At 41.8% G+C, this 27,928-nt stretch overlaps 1 protein-coding gene across 1 annotated transcript in view; it reads right to left on the reverse strand.

Moving 5' to 3' along the window:
* Positions 1-6,012: 6,012 nt before the first annotated feature.
* Positions 6,013-27,928, reverse strand: part of Mapk8 (mitogen-activated protein kinase 8) — an 83,055-nt gene continuing 61,139 nt past the window's right edge. Inside the window, 7 exon segments of the mRNA NM_053829.2 lie at positions 6,013-10,481; positions 11,935-12,012; positions 14,784-14,847; positions 15,356-15,480; positions 16,634-16,816; positions 18,453-18,524; positions 20,840-21,005. Coding sequence (NP_446281.2) covers positions 10,336-10,481; positions 11,935-12,012; positions 14,784-14,847; positions 15,356-15,480; positions 16,634-16,816; positions 18,453-18,524; positions 20,840-21,005 — 834 coding nt within the window. The 3' untranslated portion in view covers positions 6,013-10,335.

The raw sequence follows: 27,928 nt of genomic DNA on the forward strand, positions 1-27,928 counted from the left end.
CATTAAAGATTATTCCTTATTTCCTTTGTGACAGGGGGAAACAGCCCTGGGAGAAGTTAGGTGAGACCAATTTATTCACACCGCTGTGTTCCCTCAGCACAGCTGTAGAATTCTTCTGAGTTGACCTGAAACAAAAAATGCTAGCAGTTCATCAAAAGAGCTTCCAGGACCAGAGTCTCAGGAGGGTTTCACAGGCGGAGAAGGAGTCTGACCATGGCAGAGGCCATCTGCCTGCCTGCCTGCCCTTGACAGGGAAGAGTATGCAAGCCAAGTCTGCCACCTGCTGGACATAGGGATCTGGGCACTTATAACTTATGGGACACTTAAAGGACGCCTCTCAGGTCTTTTCCCACTGTGAGATGCATGCTCCTGTTGAGACATGACTTCCGGTGAGAGGCACTGACCATGAGGCTCACCCGTGATCTCGCTGTGCCGGGGAACCTCTCGGCCTTTGCTTCTCTTCCCATTAGGTTATGCTTACACAAGCCGTTCCAAGCCGAAAGGTTCCCAGCCACAACCACACTAGAATGGCCTCTCACATCTAACAATGGATGTGACTATGAACGGGTGGGGAATGGGCTTTAAAAAAAAAATCTGGTGAACTACTCTATAAAGAGTGAGAAGAGACCACTGATAACACTATCAAGTTAAACAGGAATGAATATTCGTGAAGTGGGATGAACTGGTAAAAGGCAATTTATGATTCTGTCTACAAGCTATTTTCAGACATGTTTTAAAATTTGTTTGGGGGTTGGGGTGGTGTTAAGAGGTGGAGCCCTTGGGAAGCCTGTGTGACTTTCTTGGGGAAGACATGAAACCTAGTCTAGCTTAGTGAATTTCTTGGGGTTACTTCAGGAGGATGAGTAACTGAATGTCAGCTGCATCTGGAAAAGCCCACCCAGCATGGATGACAATCAGGAGCTCCCTGCAAGCTGGTCGGTTATTAGTTCTGCCAGTCTCTTTTAAGCTTTTGCTACTTTTGTGATGCAGCCTTGAGACTCCTTTCTCAGCTTCCCTAGACTTTTAAGACTTAAGAGTCTTCTGACATGGTATGGGACACATACCTTTAATCCACTCACGAGACAGAAGCAGTGAGTTCCAGACCAGCCAAGCCTGCACAGTGAGACACTTCTCGATCGGTCGATTTTTTTTTTTTTTTTTTTTTTGAGCTGGGGACCGAACCCAGGGCCTTGCGCTTGCTAGGCAAGCGCTCTACCACTGAGCCAAATCCCCAGCCCTCGATGTTTCGATAGACAGGAAATACTGTACAAGAGTTCCTGAGGTCCTTTGCCATGTACTCTTGAAGGGGACTTAGGGACTCTGGTCCCTTCTCCTTTGCTTCATGGCTTTCACTATGTCCCCTTCTATGCTCCCTTGTCACAGGTCTAAAGCATACTAGTTAACCAATCATGGCCAAACCCTTTTCCCAAACTATAAGCCCAAATATTTTCTCTGTAATTGTTCAGAATATTTCAGTATAGTGATGCAAGTGATTCAAAATCCAGTATAGTGATGCAAGCTGACCACGGCAGACTGAAAGGAATGCAGTTGGTGGTGGGTAGACCTAACAGCCCAGATGGAGAGAGCTGGCAGGCAAGCTCTAACTCCACCGACATGAACTGGCTTGATTTTAAACAAGGTGTGCATTTTTGGACATGTCACCGAGTGGGCACAAGTGGATGTAGTAGTCAAGGACATTGGATGCTGGAAGGCTGGCCAGAGGCAGAAGGGGAGGAAAACGAGAGGAGGATGCTAGCACATCCTTTTACATCCTTATGTGGATGGTGCTGTGAAGCAGGTTTTTAACATTTTATTGAATCTTGGGGAATTTCAAATCATGCACCCCAGTTCCACTCACCTCCCAGTCCTTCCATATCCACCCTTATAATCTCCTCCCCAAAATAGAAAATTAAAAGTGAGAGAAGAAAAACAACAAAAATCTTGCCAACCCCTCTCGGCGATGACCCATTCCTCTTATCAGTTTTCTGTGCACGCACTATTTCACTCCTGTCTTTCTCACAGTCCCACATTCATTCATGGCATTGCAAGGTGTGTATCACACAGTGCATCCTTTTGCCCAAAGAGCGCTTCTTACTCATGTTCACTGCCGTGAGCCATTTAGTCTAGTTCAAGGCCTCTGGCCTCTGCTACACCATCAACACTGAACCCCCGGAGACGCTTGGCTGTCCTGCTGAGTCACGGAGATGCTGCGGCTTTGGTTCTGCAGGACTGGCTCCTTCTCAGGCTCCAGCAGTCCATAGGTAGATGCTGGTGTGGGCCAATTCCTAAGCCCTGGGTCTGGACCTGGGAGGTAGCTCAGTAGGTCAGCCCAGCAACATCCCTTTGCCTCCCAGCAGTTTTTTAAAGGCAGCCATTAACAGGCTTGGTGGCATACTACTGACTAGAGAACAGGAGAGGAAGGCCTCTGACAGACTGCGTGGGGAGAGGAGTGGAGAGGCTGGCCTGAGGACAGGCAGGTTGGATGCACACTCCTGTCTCTGGGGTACTGGGAAAGGAGGAGGCACTCACCTTAGCATTCTGTGAAGAAGTACTTGACCAGTCCCTTCTCAGTCAGGGCTGCCCAGAGCAGGGCCTGCTGACTGGCATCTGACACCCGTCTCCAGACAGTTGGGAGTTTCATTTTGGAGTCAGATTAGGAAAGTCACAGCCCAGTCTTGTCAGCTTTGCCAACCCTGACCTCACAAGTGCCGAGCTGCCAAGGCTGGCCCCAGTCCAGGTTAGTAGTGGCTGCAAACTGTCCTGAAGAGTTGAAGCTTCCCAGTCACCTTCCCACTCCCCTCTTCAGCTGGTTTCTGGTGTCTCTTGGTCCAGGGCTAGACAAGGGGCAGGAGCCAAGCAATTCGGGGCTTGGGAATGCCCAGTCTCCTGGCTCTGCTGCACTGTGAGGGTGAGTCCTGGGTCTTAGAGTCTCCTTCCAGCACATCCTACCAAAGAGAAGTAGCACTTGCTGCATATCAGACTCTTCTGAGTGCAGATTTACCTCAAGATCTGGCTGCTGTTTGAACAAGAGTGTGACTGTGGCTAGCTGAACTGTTACGACCTCTACAGACGGAGCCTCTGACTGAGTTAAGAGATAACTATTTGCCAAGGGCGCCTTATATACTACTCCACCTGTGGGGACACTGAGCCTTCAGGGACTTGTGCCTCCTTGTTTTATAAGAAAACAGAGCCAGGGAGAGGGTCAGGCCATTTACTGTTTAAGTCCATGGATTAAACAGCATTTGCATGCTAAGTGTCTACCTCCAGGCCAGGCTCTCCCTACCCAGGGTACTATGGGGCAAAAAATCAGACCACTGGCTGTCATCAACTAACACATGCTGTCTCCTTCATCGCCTGTGCAGAGTGAGGACAAAGGGAGCATGAGGGCAAAACATGCAGGTGTGATAGTTAGCATCTGTGACCCAAACATGCCTACAGAGACGAGGTGGAGACAGGAGAATCATCCCGAACCCCTCAAGCCAGCTAGCCTTGAGCATCCGGCTAAGGTGCAGAGAGATTCTGCTTCAGCAAAGAGAAGGTGAGAACTAACCCCTGAACTTTGTCCTCTCACCTCCCTACACCAACTTCTTTTTTTCTGATTTTTTTTAAAGTGAGCAAGAATTATATAATCATGTTGCACGACTTCCCAGGGAGATATGAACAGACACCCACTTATCCCAGATAGGGTACTCCCAGATCAAAGATTCAACCTCACCTAAGACCAGATCAAGGACTCAATGATCTTAACTGAGGCAACTCACAGGAGCACCGGCAACTAAGAGGCAGCTACCCCTGGATAATAAGCCCCCCTCTCCCCCACCAGTAACTGTTCTCCACCGAGGAATACTAATCACTCCTCTTCTTAGGGTCTTGGGTTAAAGCTGCAGTGATTTACAGATGACAAAGGCTACGCCATTTCTGGAGGATAGATCTCTGTAAGAGGTGATAGAGGCTTACAGGGGCCTCTAGGCAACTGTGGGTGTGCAAAGCACACTCAGGATAGGACAGTATACAATGGGGATGGACTGGCTGACAGATGGGCTGGTGACACAACAAAGTACCACACAACACTGCACTCTGCAATCCTTCACGAAAATGTAAATCAAAGAATTGGACTTTGGAAGGTAATCTCGAGGTCTCTCTCTCAAGGGATTCTTGCCAACCTTATGCAGTTTGAAACTGGGGCACAGAGAAGGTAGCGGAATTGTTCTGGAGCACACAAAATGCTTTCTCTTAGCACCAGCATTTCCCTACCACACAACTCCCATTTTCTCCAGGTTATACTGCCTTACATAAGAACACATACAACCAGGAGACACCTGGAGAGTTCCCCATGCTCGGCGACAGAAACACAGCACATTTCGATGTGCCCACCTTGCCAAGATTTGGTTCTACCCGGGAGCACAAGCATGTTGGCTTCTCCTTTTTGGTCCATTCTGATCTGCATGGTTCTTTCCATTTCTTGGCCAGTTTTCACAAGTACTTTTCACCACCCACCACGCCTCTACTTGTCCAGATAACTTAGGTGTTCTCATGCATGTTACGGGGAAGCTTCTTTTTCTTCCATTCACAAAGTGATAAAAAAATGCTATGGGGCCATGATAAGTAGGGGTCAGAGGCTTCATGCAGACAGAGAAAGCTGAAGAAATCAGCAGTAACGAGGACGGAAGTCAACTGTTGTCCTATTCTTCCTAAGACACGCCCTCTGCCATAGATCCTGCAAACAGGGTGAGGTACAGATTCTAAGGTGCACTGGGTACAGACCCGCTGTAGTAACTGTTCCTCGGAAGTGCAGGGCCCACAACACTGTCCAGCTCCCCATGCTCGCTAAGCATGGCAACAGGCTTCAAGTGAGCGCCCCCCCCACCCCTGCTCTCAACAAGGCAGCTGGCTTCCTAACTGCACTTGTTCTCAGCACAGCGACCCTGAGGTAAAGTCTCATCATTCTACAACGGGTTCTGACGACAGGGCGGCAGTCGTCGACAGTAAGTCTTTCCCCTCCCTTCCTTTCACAGCCCTGCCCGCTCCGCTCCCTTCGGCGGAGTCTTGGCTCTCCATATACTTTTGTTTTCTGTTTTTGTGGATTCCCCTCATTCCATTTCCCAGCACAGTCACTACGGTACGTTTTCGTTAACTGACAAAATAAAACTTGTGCTGGAAACCTAACATTTTCAAACCATGTATGAAGTTATTTTATTTTTCAATGAAGTTCAACTACTGGTATATAAACTTATGTAGCTTTAAAAAAAAAAAACCTAAAATCAGTATAAGTAAATCACCTTCATTCTTCTTAAAAGAAAAGATACTTTTAAAAAATGCAATGCCTGTATTAGCCAAACAAGGAACTCCACTTTATGACTGAGTGGAAACCTTGATCACTCAACTAAAAATAAGCTTGAAGCTAACATTCTGCTGTCAACCTCAGCTACTCGCCTCCCTACCTAATGACAGTGACAGGACAGCATGCCCCAGGTCAGCAATGTCATGGCTGCCCCGGCATCAGGTGCCTTCAGGAGGGAGTGTATGCACAGGCAGGGGAAGGTGGCATGGGCACAAAGGCTGGGTGTGCAGGAGGCAGGCAAGATGGAGGAGCGCCATCCTATCAGCTGGGTTAGCACTCAGACAGGGACCCTGTACACCTTCATGCAGCTCAGCGATGAGGACCTCTGGACAGACAGAGGCTCCGTGTTCAAACCTCCTGCTTTCTCTGACAGACTCAGGTATGATACTGATTTTTGCCAAGTGGCCATCATAGCTGCTGTCTCATGCAGTTACTAGGTCCAAGGGCATTGAAGGAAAGTTTCTTTCTTAAAGTTCCTCTAGTGATTTCAAACACAGGAACAGCAAGCCTAGATCAAGCCACACACCAGCAGTGAAAACTGGGATGACAATGTGTGTAAAATGCAAGCCTAAGACACCTGCCCTAATAATAACCTTACCTCAATCCACAGGAAATCCTAAAACCACCAGGAAAAACACAACTTTGTTTTGCGTTCAATGAAGAATTCTTACTTTCATACCACTTTTTCTTTTTTATTTAAAATATTATAACCAATTGACATACTAGATAACACTGTTTACATCCAGTGGTGCATGTTTAATGACTAGGGCATGAACGAGTAAACCACAATAATGATCTCAGCATTCCCTACAAAGTGCCCCATTTTGTTTTGTCTAGAGAGAAGAGAGGAGAGCACAGGGAAGAGGAGGGAGGAAGAAGGAATGACACACACAGGGAGAGAGAAAAAAAATCTAATTATTATCCTATGTTTTGAGGTTTAAAACCTTATTAACAGGGTAAAACGTAATGAGAAAATAGACGTCACAGTCCAGGCAGACAGCTACTTCAGTTTAACTTCATCATTCGGCTATAAGATTAACAGCTTCTCAAAAATATACCAAATATTGGGCCTACAAAAGTAATTTATTTCTTCGTAAAATTTACTAAGATTTCCTCCTTTTGTAAAATGTAAAGCGTGGACTGATATCTTGAGCAGGTTTCTTACAAAACAGTGATGATGTCAATAAGCATATGCAGCACAATTCCCCAGACGCAGTGGAAGACTGCACGGGACTGTCTCTTACTGATGCAAGGCTTGCACTTCACACACTTACTGGTATTTTGTCAACAGTGGCTATAAAGTATTCAACGCACATTTAAAATTTACACTGAGTAAAGGTCTAACAGTAAGGGCAACAGCTTACTTGGGAAAGCATAGAAAATCGGTGTGAGGTAGTTCAATTAAAAACCTAGTCTAATTTTAAGTCACTGTGAGAATAGGACATTGTGCAAAACTAATCCACAGGTAATAGTTCTCAGGAGTTTCAGTAACGAAGAGAATCGAAACCAGAAGTGCCCAGAAAGTTGCTTACTAGACTCCCCTTAAGAGCACTCTGCCTAAGAGCAGTTACTTTGAAATTAACTTGGACACAAGTTTTCCTATCTTACCCCAAACCACACATTTCTGCTTCAATGCCCTTTATCTCTTTCATCTTTTGTGCGACTAAGACAAATGTGCTTCCTGTGGTTTACAAGAAGCACCCAAGAGATCAGTAAAACACGATGCACACTAACTAGAATGCAACAGGCCACAGGGCAATGCTGAAGAGGGCTACGGGTGAGAGACGGTGCTGGGTACCTACTCACTGGTAAGAATTGCTGGGGTCATGGGGCATCATGCATCCACTCTACACTAATGTGTGACTAATGAACAACACTCACAAACTACAACAGGATTCCTGAAAATATACTATGTTGTTTTTCTTTTAAGTCTCAAAATGCTGTGCAGGCTAGCGCTTAGGCAGCACTCATGGCTGTCTTCGTGTGTGGGTGTGTGGCAGAAACTGACCAATGATGTAAACCAAGTCCCACTGTGACTCAGGAAGCAGCTTCCCTGGCCTACTGCTCGTCCTGTCCTGTCAGTGTCCTTCCCACCTCCAAGTCTTAGGGTGACAAAGTGAGATGAGCTCAGAACTGAGGGACACAGGTGACAGGCAGGCTGCTGCTTTGTACACAATTGAGCTTCTCTGTACTGGCGGGGCTACTGCTTCTCTTACAAGCCAGGTGTGAACGCACTGGGCCGCTGTTTCTGGTGTGTACTCTTCTGAGATCTGGCGATCAGCAGCATGGCGTGACACAGTAAAGACCGCTTAGCAAAGAGCATCGAAGACTGGGATGCTCTATTTGTAACAAAGCAATCCCAACAACATGGCCATCTTATGGATGACCACTACATATTAGCGGGTACGAGAACTGGAACCAGGAAGACATGTAGAAAGAATAAGGCTCTCTTTCCTAAACCATGAAGTGGAATGCTAATTCTAAGTTAAACAACTTTCAGACAGTAAGACAATCGGCATCTTAAATACATGTCATTGAAAAGTCAAATGATAGGGTGGTTTAACAAGTACTGAGAGACAGAAATGTTATTTGTAATTCCTTAAAAAAATACTTAAGATGCTTTAAGACTCTTAAAAAGTACCAGCAGGGTTTATGTTAACAGATATAAACAAAGGTGTGTGTGTGTGTGTGTGTGTGTGTGTGTGTGTGTGTGTGTGTGCGCGCGCGCGTGTACAGTGGATCTTAAAAAGCTGGACCACGTGTTTAACAAACAGACCTTGCTTTTAGGGTATAATTTTGTTAAGTATTTCAGCTTACATTAAGCACTGAAAGCTTGTTTTCTTTTAATTCAACTGAAACACGAAGGCTGGCAAGTGGGAGCTGGCAATTACAATAAATGATACAATCAGAACAACTGGTATTCCTTACTTAACCGAAATCTGAACCAAGAAAGACGGCTTCTCAGCGATCAAGTACAAAACACCGAAAACTAACTAAAGCATGTCAGCTGTTAAGTGCAATAGTGACACATTTTATCATAGGGAAAATAAAACCAGTTAGTTGTAAAACTAGTATAAAATAAGAACACGCTCATGCTCCGATCTCGGCTAAAATCCTGACTCCAACCATCTATTTCTATAACCCAAGAGGCACGACAGTCTCAAATTCACACTTGTCTAACAAAATTAATGCACCATGTTGTACATATAGAAAAGGAATCACTAAAAGGTGAGAGGCTAGAAATCATAATAAACTAACTTGCTATATTTCAAAGTATATAAAAAGGTAATTAATGTATCTTAGTCTTAAGTATTGCACATAAACAATGACTTAAAATACTCTATTTAAAAGTAATTCTACACTAAATATTAAAAAAAAAAATCCTCCCCAAACAAAATAGAACCAAAACAAACAAATGAAAACCTGCTAAGCAACCTTTCGTTAGTCTAGGCTGTGCCTGCTCTTGCTGCTGGCTGGAAGCTCCAAGGGGCTTCTTCCTACAACCCTGCAGCTCATACAGCATGCATTTCCCAGTTCATTCCATGAAGCCCCTCTTACTCCAGATAATACCAAAGGTGCCTGGGTATTGCAGACATCATTTCAGAAATAATGAGGCCTTGATGACATTTTACTTAGGAAAGATTCAGTTACAGAGAAGGATTCTGCAGATATAAAATGTAAACAGTGAACACACACTTGTCAGGAGCAGCACCATTCTTACACTACTCAACGTCCACACTGGAAATCAGACATAAAACAAACCAAAGACTCAGACTAAAGAGCCACCACTATGCCTGCTCTGCTCACTGTGAAGAAACAGTCCTTAGAAAATGACATCCTACATATGGCTGTGTGCTACTATTTTCAGATGAACGGTATATTGCTCATTTAAATGTCACCTACACAAGTTTAAGTAGGCTTTGGGACCTCCTGACAGCTAGTAGAAACAGGACTATGCTACAGGTAGAATCAAATGGCCAGGAACACCACCAACTGGTGCTCAACAGACTGACTGCTAAGTGAGCAGGATTTGGGAAAGGTCCAGCGCCCAGGAACTGAACAAATGGGAAAGTTCAGGCTCTTGGACCAATGCCAGGACCTACAGGCTGAGGAGATACCTCAGTGTATACAGAAGCAGGCTCAGCGCTAGGACAGGGGAAGCGTCTGCTGAGCTCCACTGAAATGTAGATTCATGAAGGATCCTCTTGACTTTGTGTGATCAAAAGCTTCAAGCATGCCACAAGTGTTCAGAATATGCCACATTTCTTAATTTAAGTTTTGTTAGGTTGGTGTAGGGAGACTCAAATGTAGAAGGAGGTCCCCAGCATCTTTAAAGACATGCTCTGTTACTCTGTCATTTAGATAACAGGGTGTCCGCTAAAATTTAGGTAAGGTTGCCTACCAATTGTTTTAACTAAGATGGGATTGGCAAGTAGCAAATATTGGAGGTTTCTTGACACGTTCATCATTTACAGTAGTTATTCCTGAATATAACTGGCTACAGGTTATTTTCCCTTACTCCTCTGGGGTTATTTCATTGATAAGCACATAACCCTGAAGGATAGCATCATGAACAAACATCTGAAATAAATTCTAATAAAAAAACTTATAAACATCTTAAATAATTCATGATATATGCAAGTCACCACATAATAGTTGCTTTGATAAACAAAAATCTTACAAATTCAGTAAAAAAATCAGCAGCATAAGATAAAGCAAATATGCAAAATTTAAACCATGATAAAATAATTAGGTTTACATTATACAGTTAATTACAGCAAAAATACAATACAGTTTTGTTGCTGTTTAAAAACACAACTTAGGTTTTAAATTACAACACTCGAAATTAAAAAAAATAAACTACTTTACTACAAAATGAATTCTACATTTTCTGAAAAATCACTCAAAAATATGACCACTGAATTGTTTTTAAAGCAGTTCTATCAATGACTAACCAATTCCCCATCCCTCCCACCCACCCAAGGCCCAAGTAGTCATCTACAGCAGCCCAGAGGTCCAGCTGATGCTTCTAGACTGCTGTCTGTATCCGAGGCCAGAGTCGGATCTGTGGACATTGAAGACATGTCATTGACAGACGGCGAAGACGACGGATGCTGAGAGCCATTGATCACTGCTGCACCTGTGCTATGAGAAACAAAACAGCAAACCAGTTGCAGAGAGAGTTGCAGACCGGGTGGGGGCTGTGTACTATGCTGCCTTCCTCCACTGTCAACGTACTTCTTTCCTGGGTTTATGGGCTGAATCGTACTGAACAGAAGACTAATGTTCTCTTGTGTACAAAAGCTATGAGAGGAGAACTATGAAAATGTCCTGAAACCTATACTTGTTTTCTATCCATAATGCATTTTTAGTTTAAGACAAGAAGTTAAAAACCAAGTAACATGGAATGGCCCTACAGCAAGATCTGTAAATGGGTCTCAGGGTGTGTTCCCAAAGAGTTGAGGGTACACACAAAACTGTTTGTTAGGGAGACGATCTCTAAGACCCCAGTGACTAAAAAAAGTCTGAGAACTAAAATACTATAGAAAATTACTTTTGATAGAGTCTCAAAAACCACAATGTCCAAGTGACACTCCTGGTTCATCTTTCAAAGCAGAGGCCAACACAAAAGAACAGCATTTGATCAGGAGGGACCTGGTACATCAAGTGCCCCAGTCTACGAGAGACTGACTTGTCAGGGTAACCGGAACAACCTGGTGAGGTAAAGTCATGCATACTTTGATCCTAGTGAGCACCAGGCAAATACAAAAACAGACTTACTACACAAAGGGAAGAACGAATGCTTTTCTCTGCTAAAAAGCAGTATCCAACAAGCATTTCTTTCATTCAAAAAAAAGAAAAAGAAAAAGAAAAAAAGAAAAACCTCAAAGAGACAGAAATTTTTTAAGGAGGCTTCATTCAGGGGGAGGATCATGTCATGCTAAAGCATCTCAACAAGAGGTAGCAACTTTCAAGCTATAAGCTTACTAAGTAAGGGTCATTTACATGAATGTAAGTTCTCATAAACACATTTACAGAATAAAAACAGTGTGTAGTATTCAGGGCCCCAAGATGCTGAAAGCAAAGTAGGTAGGAACTCTGCTGACGCACTCCTCAGGCTCTGGGATCATCCCCACTCTGTGTGGCGATGAGCAGAACACGGAGAGGCAACAGGTCCTCAGGAGCTTGTGTTCAAGTGTGACTAACGTACCCCAAAGGGAACATCAGAACGTGATGGTACCTGGAGCAAATTTAGCAAATTTTGTGGTGAAGCTTTAATCTATTCCAACTGAAGACTTTTCAAAGCCAGGCATAAAGAGCTCTAAGGATTTTCTTCTTTAAAGACATGGCTGTACAACTTGCAGGACAACAGAGACAACAGCAAGTGTACCAGGGCAACGCTGTGCCGCTGCTTTCAAAGTTAACCATCCAACTGATGAGCATGGGACGGACACAGCTCCAACTGCATGAGCATGGGCAGGACACAGCTCCAACTGCATGAGCATGGGAGAACTGCAGCCCCCAGGTCCCTGAAGACTAACACAAGGATAAAGTACCATCACATCCACAACCAGGTTTATATTGTAACCAACCTAAAGGAGACGGCTGCCCTCTTATGACGCCATTCTTAGTTCGCTCCTCCAAATCCATGACCTCCTTGTATATCAGTTCTGAAAAAGAGGAGGAGGAATGACTCATAGGTATGTATACTTAAGTCATCGCTTACGTATCTGTTAGGTGCATCTACCTGGGTTCCTGCAATAATAGTAATGGTCAAGTGTCAGCTTCAGAGGTGTTAGCAATTAATCCAGTGATCGTCAACTACAGACTATGCTGACAGAGAGCTAAGCTCTCTGCTCTAACTGTCCGGGCTGGTTAAAGGGCAGCTGTTGTCAGAAGCCAGCCCCTGCCTTCAGTTTATCAGTCACACAGCACTCTGCCTTACAGATGCTTATCTACTTGTCAAGGTGAGGGCTGAGGTCCATGCTTATCCTCCTTCTACTTCCTGGGCCCTGTCCTTATACAACAAGGTTGTAATTACAAAGATTTATAACCAAAGCAGCATCTACAATTAGAATGGGACAGAAGGGCATTTTTACTGAAAGAAAAGCAGCAGCAACTTCAGCAACTTCCAAGTAGCCTAGAGCAGGTATGAGCATCAACACCCCTTCCTAAGATTCCCGTACTCCTGAGTGTGGGGTCAGCAACAGATCACTGCTGGACAGATTTGACTGAGAAAAGACACCGACCTCACTGTGTCCCCGCACCCTGCTCTATGTGATTCTATGGTACCATTACCTATCATCTTTAAAAAATTACATAAAAGTGATTCTGTGAAAAAAACATAAAGAACTCTAAAATGCTTGTATAATTCCTGAAGTTAAAGTTTTTTATTTGTTTGTTTTGTTTTTTAATAAAGAACCCCTTGCTGGAGACCAGGCACAGATGACACATACCTATAATCCTAGTACTTGGGAGACCGAGGCCAGAAGATCACAAGTTTGATGCTAGTCTGGGCCACACATACGCACATACTTTTATTTCAATATTCTTCAAACATTAAAAGCATTATAAAAAAGCTGAATACGCAACCAATCGATAAAGCACCTAACTGATAGATAGGGATTTCTTTTTCAACTCAACAGAAAATTATCAAAAAAGCAAAAGCAAAAATAAGTGGACAATAAATGTATGAAAAAATAATCGCCATTCCATGTCATCAGGGATACATGAAAGCAGTACTGAGATTCTATCCAACATCAATCGAAATGGCTACCATCTATCAAGAAAGCCAGTAGTAACAAATGCTGGCAAAGATATTGGGGGAAAACAAGGAACCGTCTTTCATATTAGAATAAAAATGTAAATTATAATAGTCACTATAGAAATTACTGGTTCCTCAAAAAACTAAAAAGCAGAATTCCATTACAGGCATCTCAGGCGACAGCAGCAGAAATATGTGCACACCTATCCTTCCTGAGGTACAATCCACCACAGACACCATCAGCACAACTGAGGTACAATCCACCATAGACACCATCAGCACAACTGAGGTACAATCCACCACAGACACCATCAGCACAACTGAGGTACAATCCACCACAGACACCATCAGCACAACTGAGGTACAATCCACCACAGACACCATCAGCACAACTGAGGTACAATCCACAGCAGTGATAGACACCATCAGCACAGATGGCCATCAGTAAAAAAAAGTGCATGAAGAAAGGGGATGAGATGGGGTGTGGTGGCACAGGTCTTTAATCCCAGTACTCTAGAGGCAGGCAGTTCTAGGGAAGTCTGACATTCGTCTGAACTACATAGGGAGTTCCAGGCCAGGTAGAGCTGGGTTTTTGAGTTCCTGTCTCCAAAAACAACAAAAAAAGTGGGTTGTATTTATGCAAATTAGTTTTAGCCAGCCATAAAGTAGAATGAAATGTCATTTGCTAGAAAATGGATAGAACTGAAGATTATCAAGTAAGTAAAATAACTTTGAGTCAGAAAGATAAATATTGCATGTATTCTTTCCTACGTTACGTGGCACCTGGGTTTGACAATATAAATATACATGGTACAAACACATACAGGGACTGATTAGGGGGAGAAAAGAGACCAGAGAGAAATAAGGAGGACATGAGAGTAATAGGAGGTTGACATGGACAAGGTAGAGTGATGCACACACCTGGAGGTGTTACAGTGAAACCAGTTACACTGTACACTGAAATAATAAAAACGAAAAAGTGTATTTATGCATAACCATATTAATAGAGAAAAAAACTAGATCTGATATTCAAAGATGATAAATTAAGCCACTCTGCTGGCTACAGTGGGGGTGGACTGGATTAGTACTCTTGTGTCATGCTGATAGAAGCAGAAATTATACTTTAATAAAAAATCAGGAAGTAACAAAAATTTAACATTTGGTCTAACATATAACCTTTTCGGACTACTCTCTCAGTTAAATTCAAGTATGTGCACATAAACAGATGGCCAGTGTCAAGACTGTGTGAAGGTCACCCTCAGTGCTTCTCACAAGGGATCTGGACAGACTTGAGACACAAGCTTCCCTACAGCTCACCACTTGCCAGCTGTTAAGAGTGCGAAGGCAGCTGTGGACCAACAGGGTCTGTCATCTTCAAGATGTACGGACACATCAACGACCAGGTGTGTACACTGAGAATACAACCACCAGGGCTCTTAGAGATGGGACACCCAAACACCAGTGTTGGAACAAAGGTGGAAACACTAATGCGCCTATAGCTAAGGTGAAAATCTTCAAAATTAAGGAAGGAAACTGACGCTCTACTTTTGTAAGGCAAATAAACAAAAACATATTACTAAATGTAAGTTATGAAAACAGAAAGCAACATTTCCGTAGCATGAAGTTAATGCAGAAGGTCAGAAGCTCCCTCAGTGTCTGGGACTCTGATGAGCGCACCTTTCCACTCCTCTATTGTGTGCTCCCTTTCATCTAACTGCTTGTCAGGGATCTTTGGTGGTGGCTGCAAGACACAAGCAGGAACAATTGGGTTAGTTTACTAGAATTATAGATATAATTAATTATTTGAAATATCAGCTAGACATAAGACTTGAAAGAATGAATCATGAGACAAAGGCCAATCAACCATCTTTAACTCTCTGGAGAGTAGTTCTGTAAGATTCCTTTCTAAGTAATAAGCTGCCTTTTTTTTAAATCCCAAATTTTAAAGTTGCCACATTTACCTCTGTCACAGGAGTCTGCTCTGCTTTGAAGAGAAAACATTGTTTCTATCTAAGGATGCGCCTGTCTTAGGCTGCTCTAGTCCACTGGGAGCTCCACAGAGACAGTGGAGGTTCCTGGACTATGAGACATGAGCTTGGAGAGAGGCTCATTAACCTAAGGTTTTCTTTATGAAGAACCAACACTATCGATGTACATTTTTATTAAAATGACAAGATCTCTTTGGACTTAATTCTAGCCCTAGCTCTAAGACTGGAGTCTGCCCTTCAAACATTAAGGAGATAACTTACGGCCTCTGCTTCTGAAGGATCATACCAGACGTTGATGTACGGGTGCTGGAGAGCTTCGTCTACGGAGATCCTTTTGGACGCATCTATCACCAGCATTTTAGATAACAAATCTCTCGCCTGACTGGCTGCAAAAGTAACGAAATTAATATACACCAGCTCATGCGAGTCTCATTCACTTTAGGCTGCTGCTGTTATGGTTCTCTTTAGAAATACAGCTTTGCTAAGCATGGCGGTACATATGCTTGAACTGCTGAGCTGAGGATGTGGAGGCGAAAGGATCACAAGCCCTGCAAAACTTGGTTTATAGAAATTGAACCAAACCAAGACAAAACAAATCCTATGCTTTTAAAATGATGCTTTTGCTATTTATTTTTATGAGTACTAAAAAAGATTTATTGCAGTTTTTGTTTGTTTCATCTTTTGAGACAGGGTTTTCTCTATGTAGCCTTGGCTATCCTGGAACTCCCTCTGTAACTATGCTAGCCTTAAACTTACGATATATCTGCCTGCCTCCCAAATGCTGAAATTAAAGGTACTTACCACCACTGCCCACCTTGACTTACTGCATTTTCCAGTTGTGTAAAATGTGTCCAGTTGTGTCTAAAGGGAAGTGGGGTGTGTGTGTGTGTGTGTGTGTGTGTGTGTGTGTGTGTTTGTGTGTACATGAGTGCAGGTGCCCAGGGAGGCCCAAGAGGGCACGGCATGGCCTAGGCTGGATTGATGAGTGCTTGTGAACTGCTTCCTTCACATGGAGGGTAGGAATTGAACTCAGGTCCCCCACAAGAGTAGCAAACAATCTCTCTAGTCCTCATTTTTGTTTCTTCTTTTTTAAAGACCAAGTCACACTATGTACGCTAGGCAAGCCTGAAACCTACTAGGTAACCCAAGATTATGTCAAATCCTGACAATCTATCAGACACAGTTTCCCAAGTGCTAAGATTACATCAGGAACCACCACACCTAAAAAATAATTTTTACTATAAAATCATGATTTATAAAATACACCCCCACCCCATTTTGAGGTAGGGTCTTTATTATGTAGCCCTGGCTAGCCTTGAGCTCAGAAATCTTCCTATCTTTGCCTTCCAAGTATGAGGATTAAAGGCAAAGGCTACCATATCCAGCTAAAATGCAAAAATCAGAGACAAAAGAACAAAACCTTTGTATGTTTCACAAGCAGAATTTATTTTGAGTTAGATCCTCTAAAGATATGACTAAACATTCTTCCTATACATGTATGTTCAAACAGAGTTTAGTGCACACAATTATACTACTTACCTTTAAGTTTGTTATGTTCTGAGTCAGCTGGGAAAAGCACATCAGGAAACAGTTTCTCAAAGCTATAGCCAGCGTACTTAGGTCTGTTTTCAACGTAAGTCCTTACTGTTGGTTGTAGTTTCTTCATGAATTCAGGACAAGGTGTTCCGAGCTGTTCAATAACTTTATTCCACTGATCAATATCTATTATCAAGTAGCTAAGAAAAATACTCCATGTATCAAATGTTCAACACTTTAATCATATACACATTACTAAATATAAGAAAATGGAAAATTTAAAAATCCTGAAGAATGTAGCCATTATATATTTTGTACCTCAAAGCCACCTTATAAAAAACAATGATTACAAGTGGATAAAAATGATCAATAAATAAGCTTTGTTCATCTTATTTATTGTGTGTAGATATAGATATAAACACTAATTTTACCATAAAATGGAGGCATAAACAAGCAGGTTGAAAGTAAGAATTGTAACTGAAAACTATCATTACATACATAAAAACTGAAATGCAAACTGCACAAAGTGTTAACATTTAAAACCTGCCTTTCTCTCAGCTCTTAAGAAATGCAAATGCACTTCCTTCAGAGTAAGAAACGTTTCTTGTCTGTTCTGCTTTTTTGAGTTCTTTACACTAACAGCAAACACCCCATTGTGACAGAAATGATAGCCTTGACAGGAGCATCACGTTCTTTTGCCATTCTCGGGTTTGCCTATGTTAATAACGCTGTAAAGCTCTGAAATGAATGAAGATGAGGCCAGTATCTCCCTACGCTGCAGACTAGGGGTTCTGGCCTTGGTCCTTCCATCTGCATACTCCAAACCTCCAAGACTAACGTCCCCCATTCTCTTACTGTAATGGGGTGAATATCCTCACCCCACCTAAAACAATTGTGTTACTCACTGACAAATCACGCATGAGTCCAACCTAATTACCAACACAGGAAATTCTGGCCGAATTTTCAGCATGCTATGTATGTTAATGTAATGAGACAACAAGACATGACACACAGAACAGTAACAGAAAGACATGGGGAAACCAAACAAAAAGAAAAAAATGAACAGTAACAACAGATAATTCCAAAATCCATGCTACCTTCAGAATAGTTAAAGACTTTACTCTAGTGTTAGAAACTTTAGTGAAAGCCCTAACTTCTCGTGTTAATCAACTCTAATCAAGTAAGGACCTGTGAATTAACCACACTTGAGCCCTTTTTCAAAATTAACATATAAAACAATAAATGAGGAGAAGAAAGTCTACATCAGGTAAGAGGTGGTACTCTGGAACAGTAATCTAATAATGCTTTGTAACAGGAAGAGAGAGAATACATTCTACCTGGCCAGGCTGACAAGATACTATACATTTGACCTTTAGAAACTACACTTTAGGCCAAAGATAAGGATACGATCTGTACCTGGGAACAAAACACCACCTTTGATCATTTCTCCCATGATGCACCCAACTGACCAAATGTCAACTGAAAACAAAATGCATGACATTAACATAAAGATTTTGGTTAAAATAAAAAGAAAAATATATAAACACTAAAAACACACACACACCATATACACTTAAAATTATAAAAAGCAATATAAAATAAAAATGAGTGACAGTGAACACACTGACGACCAGCAGAGACTGTATGTCCTGCTGCCAAATGCAGCCTACCAACACTTGAGCTTCTTAGCAACAGCCTTTACAAACTTTACATCTATTTAAAAACCTGTACTGTACAAATGGAGCACATATTTCTTTTCATTAGCAAACAGAAGGAAGTTCACCGCCTAGCTAATTAATCTGCTGCAGCAGCACAAGGATACAGTCCCTTCCTGGAAAGAGGATTTTGTGGCAAACCATTTCTCCCATAATGCACCCCACAGACCATAAATCCACTATATGTTTGCAGCACAAAAGAAGAAAAAGCAAAGCAAAAAATCGTTAAAATCAAAGAAGCATAATATGACTGCATCATCTAAAAAACTGCAGAACATCACAAAAAGAAAAAGGTGATTTTAATTTCAAATAATTTAAAACACAAAATACTTTTCAAAAAGCTTTGATTCACAAAAGAAAATATGAAGTATGGCATTTTAATTACATGTCTAATTTTAAAGTGAGAGCTATGCACAGATATTGCATAAATTAAAAAAACTATACATTTTATAACTGAGATTTTGCAAGTAATATATGAAGTAGAACCAAACAAAATTTTTAAGATTGAAAATGTAACAAGATGTATTATTTTGAGGTTTAACTGTGCATTTTACTCTCTCTTTAAGTTAAATTAAAAAGCATGAGCAGAAATAATTTAGCATATTAAAAACAGAAAGGTATCTATATTTTAATAAAATATTAACCTAAATTTTGGGGGGGAGGGTTTCAAGCTGGATTTCCCAGGCTTATTTAACTGAAAAGGCTTTGTTTGTTTATTCTGAACTAAAAGTAACTTATTCTCCTGGTAACACCATTTACATTTATATCCATCTCTACCCATAACAGAACAAACCAACAGAAAAAGAACAGTTTATCTACCAAGAAACCTTGGTAAACAAGTGTTTTTCATTATCTCATTTTTTAAGTTTTTTTTTTTTTTAAACTTTGGGTTTAAAAGTTAGTTTTGGTGGAATGCAATATCAAAGTGTCGAAGTGCCCACAAATCTGTGATCTACAGTCTCCTAGCATACCTCCACACTATAAAACTTGGTACAAGGGGTCTCATTTGCTGTTAGGCAGTTTAAAATAGATTAGATTACCCCCAAACTTTCCAAACTATTCTGAAATACTCTGCAATAAGACCAAACAGGAAATCTCACCTCTGTGTGTGTGTGTGTGTGTGTGTAAGGACAATGTCTGTATGTCACCCCTGTGGCTAATATAGTTATACAGTGATGAAGCATTAGATTTGACTTGGTTCCTGGGGGAACAGGCAGGAAAAGCAATGAGATGATCTACATGACTCTCATCTAAGAGAGGACAACATGTCAGCTCTTTTGATAGCTTCTCTAATTTCTGGTAAGGAGCTATGTCAAGATCATCTTTACAGGACATTAACATGTGGTACAATTTCTATGATAATCAAGTTTCACAGCAAAAGCAATAGCAATCTGACTATCAATTCTCAAAATAAATTTTTTTTTTTCGGAGCTGGGGACCGAACCCAGGGCCTTGTGCTTCCTAGGCAAACGCTCTAACACTGAGCTAAATCCCCAGCCCCTCAAAATAAAAATTTTAAACCTTATGTTGACACTATTAAGAAAACAGAAAAGCATGTTTACTTTAAAAAGTGATAATTGATATTTAAAGTATTTGTTTTAAATTAGCTCAAATAAGGGAAATTAAGCAATTTCCCCAATTTCAATGGGATCATATGTGTGTGTGTGTGTGTGTGTGTGTGTGTGTATGTATGTATGTATGTATGTATGTATGTATGTATGTATGTATAATGAAGAATCTTCAAGATTGACCTAATGGTTTCCTGGTTTAAAGTAAACCACTGTTCCAATTTCCATCCTAGAAACATGCCACACTTAAAAAGTTATGGTTTAAATCAATGCATCCACACATAATACTATATACAATCTCCTTAAGGTGGGACACAGGCTTTAATCAAACACTAGTGCCTCCCACGAGAGGCTGAGTTATCCATTAGCTTTCCAGAATTAGAAAATGTAGCTCTCAGTCTTTACAGTGAGTGCTACCATTTTTTTTTTTTTTGTACTATTTTGTTTTGTTTTCTGAGACAGGATTTCTCTGTATAACAGCCCTGGCTGTCCTAGAACCTGCTTTGTAGAACAGACTGTCCTCAAAGTCAGAGATGCCTGCCCCAGCTCCTGAGTGCTGGGACTAAAGGGGTGCCATCACACCAGGCTCCTGAGTGCCACTATTAACACTGACTAAAGGTGCTGGAGACAAAAGCAAATACAACTGATATATATGATTATATAAGAGTAAATTATTAAGAATTTTATGTTCATGTTTAAATTACAGACGAGCAAAGAGCATAAATCCTAGTTTTACAATTCTTCATCTAGGTATTCACATTTAAGGAAGATCCCCATGCTTTCCCGAATATTCATGGCAAAATGTTCAAAGCCTAGATAGACATTTGAAATAGGAATGCTTGCTTAACTATATGCATTCAATTTAAGTATATAAAAACTGATAAACAAAATCAGAAGAATATTTCAATGTGAAAATGTATGCTGACCGTTCTCCTTGTAGCCCATGCCGAGAATGACCTCTGGTGCTCTGTAGTAACGAGTTACCACGTAAGGCGTCATCATAAAACTCGTTCCTGCAGTCCTTGCCAGTCCAAAATCAAGAATCTTCAAAGTGCAGTCTGATTTGACTACTATATTACTAGGCTTTAAGTCCTTCAAGAAATAAACATTAAAATGACTGCTAAGACAGATACAAAGGTTTGTACTTCTTAACTGAGTTACACAGTCTGTCAAACATCTTGCTAACTGCTCACTGTTTTCACTGCAGTACCACTGCACAGGGCCATCCTTATGACAGGCAAACCCAGCAAGTCAGAGTTAAGATCATTTCATTTACATCAGCAAACCCAGTACAGACATTGTTAATGGTTATTTACTTAAAAATAAAATTATTAAAATTTTATTCCCTATTTTGTTTTGTTATATTTATTGTATTTATGTCTGTGAAGTTGAAGACAACCTGCTCTACAAAGCAGGTTCCAGGACAGTCAGGGCTGTTACACAGAGAAACTCTGTCTCAGAAAACCAAACCAAACCAAATGTTATTATTTACTAGAAATTCTTGGATAAATAGAACAAGAGATTAGGAAAGGAGTCTTAAATGTCATTAAGAACCTCTGTGCTAGGCACAGTGGCCCATACTTTGAAATCCTCAAGTACGAAGGCAAGAAAGGCAGGAAGGCTGGAAGTTCAGTACATACAATGCACTGCTTAGCTTCTTGTTGACACAGCTAGAGTCATGTAGGAAGAGGAACACCTGAGAAACTTCCTCTACCACAATGGCCTGTAGACAACTTTATGGGGTTATTTTCTTAACTAGTAATTGATGTGGAATAATCCAACCCATAGATGGTGTCATCCCTGGGCAGGAAGTCCTGGTTGTCTGAGAAAGCAGGCCAAGATAACCACAGAAGCAGGCCAGGAAACAGCACTCCTCCATGGCATCAGCTTCGGTTTCTAATCCAGGTTCCTGCCTGACTGTTACATGAAAATATAAGATGAAATATGCCCTTTCTTCCTCAGGTTGCTTTTGGTCAATGTTTTTGTCATAGCAATAGAAAACAAGTTATAACACACAGCAAGACCGCATCTCAAATACCAATAAAAAACAACAATAAAATCACTATTATGGGGCTGGGGATTTAGCTCAGTGGTAGAGCACTTGCCTAGCAAGCACAAGGCCCTGGGTTCGGTCCCCAGCTCTGGAAAAAAAAATCGCTATTATGGTAAGCATTTATACTCATTTACATACTAAATTAATAGCACTAAAAAAAAACCCCTCATTTTAGGACTGGAGAGATTACTCAGTGGTTCCAGAGGTCCTGAGTTCAATTCCCAGCAACCACATGGTGGCTCACAACCATCTGTAATGGGATCTGATGCCCTCTTCTGGTGTCTGAAGACGGCTACAGTGTACCCATATACATTTAAAAAAAAACAAAACAAAACAAAAACTCATTCTAAAGTCACAATAAACTTTATATTGCTCTAAAACTACTATGGAACATTCTGATACTATTTCCACAATCTTGACATGATCCAGGTATATGTTATTTGAATATTGATTGTCATACATGGTCACTTTTGTGGGGAGGGAAGCTTGGAATCAGTCTCAGTACAATAGATACTGTTCTAAAGAACCAAAAGGTGGCTCTCAGTCTGCCCATTCCTGACTCCCCACATCTATCACAAACACTTGCTTATAAACCTCTGTTCACATGTAGCAGACACTAGTGTGCTGGTGCTCCCCACCAGTCCATGAAGTTACTTTCCACTAATAATAGTAATGTTTTTGTGAACAACTGCTCCTTGGCTCCAGGCAGAAGGAAATGTGTGCAATGCCTATTAAAATGAAGGCAGTGGCATAAACACCCTGGCCTTCACATTCATCGTGCAGTTGCCTTTTAGCTTTGATGAGGAGTCGTATCCACAGCACAGCCGAACTATCTCTCATGTACAGACGAACAGCAGAGTGACACCAAAAGCTAAAGCCCTCGGGACAAAGATCCCTTCAAATGTCTACATGCAAGACTGCTTATATGCTATTTCTAACTTACTCTGACAAGGCTTAGAAAACAGACACTAAGGACTTTTGAAATTAAGCACACTAAGAATACAGGTTATTTAACAGAAGACAAAAATGCTATCATTTCTTTCTGCAAATAGGTTGTAATACAAAACAAAGAAATGCCCATGCTTAAGAATAAACCAGTTTATTATAAACTTTTTTTTTAAATTATACACTTCGGTTTCCCTCCCATGACTGTTATAGCTAGAGATTACTGGTTCTTCATACTGAGAGGTTCTAGTCTAGAAAAAAAACTCAAAATACTTTTTGTTCTGGAACAATTAGGAGCAAATACATTTTTATTTTAAAAGAAACTGTGCATTGGAATAAACTTCCAAAAGTATTTGTCTTTAAGAATATTAACTAAAGTTCATTTTTCTGAATCAATGTTTATTTTTCTACATATGTCATAACAAATATCAGATTCGTATAGGAAGAGTGACTTGGAATTTGCATTCTATCCCTCTCCCCCACTGTCCACGCCTCTGTCTCCAGTCAGGCAGATGGCAACGGCAGACCTAGTAGGTAGAGTGGGACAAAGTAGAGAGGGCCAGGACACGACCGCCTGCAGATCTCCTCTTGCTTTGGTGATTAGTAACGTGACAGATAGTGGGCACCTCTATAAAGCCAAGAGCCACCCCTACCGTGATCTGCCTACACACACAATGTGAAAAATAAAGCTAGTCATGCTTGGCTACCAAGAGCTTGATGTCTGCCTTTGCAGTGGTGGCATACGCCTTTGATCCCAGTATTCCAGAGGCAGTGGATCTCTGAGCTCGAGGCAGCCTGGTCTATAGAGAGTTCCAGGACAGTCAAGGATATACAGAGAAATTCTGCTTCGAAAAACAGAAAACAAGAATCTGATATTTGTTATTGTAGCCAAGCCTAGCATATTCTGGCTGAAACCGATCCAGTACTGAGGAGTTACTATTACCCCAATCTGAAATCTGAAAGGCCCAAATTTAAGTTGGTTTTTTTATTGTTGTTGTTTTTTTTAAAGTACAACTGGCAATACTCAAAAGGTTGTTATATCTACACTAAGAAAAAAAGGTAGCTTCAAATCAGTCAAAGAACACTGGAGCTATCATGACAGAATCTTTGATTCAGGAATTTTTGATTTTCAGACTAGGGATGCTCACTGGTAAAATCTATTCAAATATCTAAAATCTAAATATTCTGGCCCCAAGCATTTCAGATCAGACAACCTATGCAAGGACACAGGACCATGCATTGATGGCAGTATCAAAATGGAGAGAGATCCAAATTATACAGAGGCAAAACTTTATGTCATCTGTACAGGACTTCAACTGATTGCTTTTGTAAAGAAAGATTTATGCAAATTTAAAGAGACATTTTCATCCCATGTTATGTACAGTTTTTTTTTCCCCCCGTCAGTGCTTTTGTGATAGAAGGGCAGTGTCTGGTCAGTAGCTGTGACAAACAAAATATGGTCTTTACATAAAGTTCCTTAACCCTTGCTCTATAAGAGATTAGAAAGCAAAACTTTGTCTGCTGATGGCTACTGTCTGCATTAGAAATAACTGGCTACTTTAAAAGTAGAAACAAAAGGTAACAGTGTCATTATTTGGACAAGCTAAATGCTACTAGAACCCAGAAAAAGGCCACAGTTGGTTTAGTTTATCCCAGGCCCACACATCATACTTTTACATGCCTCTCCTTATGACCTGTTTCAGTTAATGGAACTCAAAACAATGTGGCGCTCGACAGATCTGAATAATCCTGAACATGCTCCAGTTAGCATTGTTTCTACTTTTCTACCTCATACCATGGGAAAGGGAAAAGTATGTCCGTTGTGGAAGAAACTCTGAACCTGACCTGAGGTCTGGAGTAGTGCTTCGAGGGCCACACTGCAAACCCTGAGTAAGCACTGTGCTGTTTCAAGTCGTGGACATCTTGGAAGCCTGGAAGCTTGACAGTAGACTCAAGGGAGCCTCAAGTAAGTCCAAGAATACATAGACTGTCAGCTAATAAATACTCTTCAAAAGACATACAATTAGAAGCTACAAAGGTTACTGATACCACAACCATAAAAAATAAAACTCTTGTCAAGAAAGCTACTAAGCAACTTACATGGACTTACAAGAAACTCTGTCCTAAATGTCAACAACAGAACACACTTGTGCTCCTGTCTTTCATGGGTAGGAAGCAGGCCAAGAAAGCTGAGCAGTCCTTCGGTATACAGCCTTCAATACTCACTTGAGATCTAGCTAAGGAGGATAAGAGGAAAGGAAGACTTCCGGAGGGAGCAGCCAGGTAATGCAGACAACAGGTTGCACCGTGCAGAAATCGGATCCAGCAACTAGAGAGCGAACACTCCTACCTCCAGCGGAAGGAACACTTACAATGTCCATCCAGTGGAATTTCAAGTGCAACTAATAAATCAACATCTGTATTTTTCAGTTGGACTGTTTTGGCTACCCTAGCCCCACCTGACTATTCTGAGAAGGGAGGGGAGATAAATGTTTCTGGGCCCAAAGGATCAATGTCTGAATCTGATACAGACATTAAGGAAGATGGGACAGAGAACCATAGTATGTCAGACAACCATAGGCTATGGCAGGCCTGGTTCTTACCAACACTCATAGGCTTGCCCTCCTCACATTTTCCTTCTCTTCTATAACTAGGCAGGTCTTGATGGCTAGCTCTGCTGATGCACTACGTAGGGGTGATGTGTGTCACCTCCAGGCCAGCACATGAGCCAGTGTCTTACCATAAAGCTCTCTTCTGCTGACTCAGTGAGAACTGGTTAGAGGGAAGTCTCTCTCAGCACAGAGTTTTAAATGCCTAGAGGGACATCTAACTGCAGGGCCTGCAGGGAACACGTTTAGATGGTTTCTTAAACCAAGTGAGTAATCACTGAATGACACAGTTAGGGTGGACCTGGAATGGAAGGTGGAGGTGCTATGAGGACTAAATGAAAATTGACACCTACAGTTATATCAAAATTTTGGTAGTTGCTTCAGAATTTAAAGACAGCAAGAAAATATCCGACAAGAATAGCCAGAATCTAGTATCCTAAAACAATGGGAAGAGTGATCCAAGGAGTGGCTTCAGTAGGCTCTGGGATGTCTGTTCAGACCCTGGGCTCAGAGTAAATGCTCTTCCACTGCCCAGGAGGGATGGCCGCTGGTGGCCTTCAGGAAACTCCTCTAGGAAAGACCTGTTTTCAGGTCAGAGGTTAAATAGGAGCAACCAGCTGAGGCTTTTGAAATAAATGCAGCTAACGTAATTTCTCCCTTTGTCCACTTTTACTTTGTAATAGATACTGATCTTAAAGGAACTCTCTAATAAGCTTCTTACACGTACAGCTCCACCCTAGTTCCGCACACTGTCCAGCCTAGGATGCAGTCAGCGCACACTGTCCAGCCTGGGATGCAGTCATCAGTGCACACTGTCCAGCCTGGGATGCAGTCATCAGTGCACACTGTCCAGCCTAGGATGCAGTCATCACCACACACTGTCCAGCCTAGGATGCAGTCATCAGTGCACACTGTCCAGCCTAGGATGCAGTCATCAGTGCACACTGTCCAGCCTGGGATGGAGTCATCACCACACACTGTCCAGCCTAGGATGCAGTCATCAGTGCACACTGTCCAGCCTAGGATGCAGTCATCAGTGCACACTGTCCAGCCTAGGATGCAGTCATCAGTGCACACTGTCCAGCCTAGGATGCAGTCATCAGTGCACACTGTCCAGCCTAGGATGCAGTCATCACCACACACTGTCCAGCCTAGGATGCAGTCATCAGTGCACACTGTCCAGCCTAGGATGCAGTCATCACCACACACTGTCCAGCCTAGGATGCAGTCATCAGTGCACACTGTCCAGCCTAGGATGCAGTCATCAGTGCACACTGTCTAGCCTAGGATGCAGTCATCAGTGCACACTGTCCAGCCTGGGATGCAGTCATCAGTGCACACTGTCCAGCCTGGGATGCAGTCATCACACCAACAGACCTCTCGTAGATCTACTGCTAGCTCAACTTTATTAGATTAAGAACATTTCTTCAGCCATACTTTATTTTTCCTAACATCTTCTAAAATGAGTAAAAGGAGTTAAGTAACAAGAAAGGAAGGACTGCACCTTAGCTTGCACTGACACTAGTAATATCTTGATACCAAAGTATGATTAAAACTATCTTCACAAGAGAACTACAAACTAAATCATTAATGAATCCAGGGGTAAAAAAAAAAATGCAACAGAAATACTAGCAAATCAGTTCCAATAGTATACTGTAAAGATTATATATACCATGTCCAAATGGGATCTATCCCAGAAATAAAAGAGGACTCAAAGACAAAACAAAAAACCAACCTACCAAAAAAGAATCAATCTTCTATAGAAGGAGGTCTGGCCTTTGTCCTAAACTACCAGTGATGGCGACACCTAGAATATGCTGCTTGAAAGAACTGTCCTGTAGTGTGGAGGTTTTGACCATGACAGTCTAACAACATGACCAGTTCCAACCTTTGGAGGAAATGGAGATTTAATGTACTAGCATGAATCAGAGAATGATCCCTGGCAACTAAGGAGAGTGGTATGTCATCACTCCTGGATGAGTCTGGGAGAGCTTCCCTTGCTAGTGACACTGTATTGTTATACTCCATAGCCAACCAAACAAGTAAAACCTCTATGTTGGAGTCAGACTTCCCCACAGGCCTCTTTGGCTGGTCAGGACCATGGTAGAACTGGTGACTTGTAAGCAGATGGTCTAAACTCAGGGTAGTTCTGGGGCCCTTGAGCCTGTGTGTGGCTTGCTTTAGGTATTTGCTCCAACAGTGGGAAACAAACTAATCAATGGAGAGAGACAGAAAGCTTTCCCTTATTCTGACCAGCAAGACAAAGACACCTATTCCCACTACTGTTCTCTAACACCTTACTATGAGTTCTCCCTAGGGCAGCCGGGGCGTGAGGAAGCGCCCAAATGGAATACAAGTGAAGCTATGGTGCAGATGGCATGATCTTAAAAAAAAAAAAAAAAAATCAC

Source organism: Rattus norvegicus, chromosome 16 (genome assembly GCF_036323735.1).
Source record: "Rattus norvegicus strain BN/NHsdMcwi chromosome 16, GRCr8, whole genome shotgun sequence".
In the NCBI taxonomy this organism is placed as follows: Eukaryota; Metazoa; Chordata; class Mammalia; order Rodentia; family Muridae; genus Rattus; species Rattus norvegicus.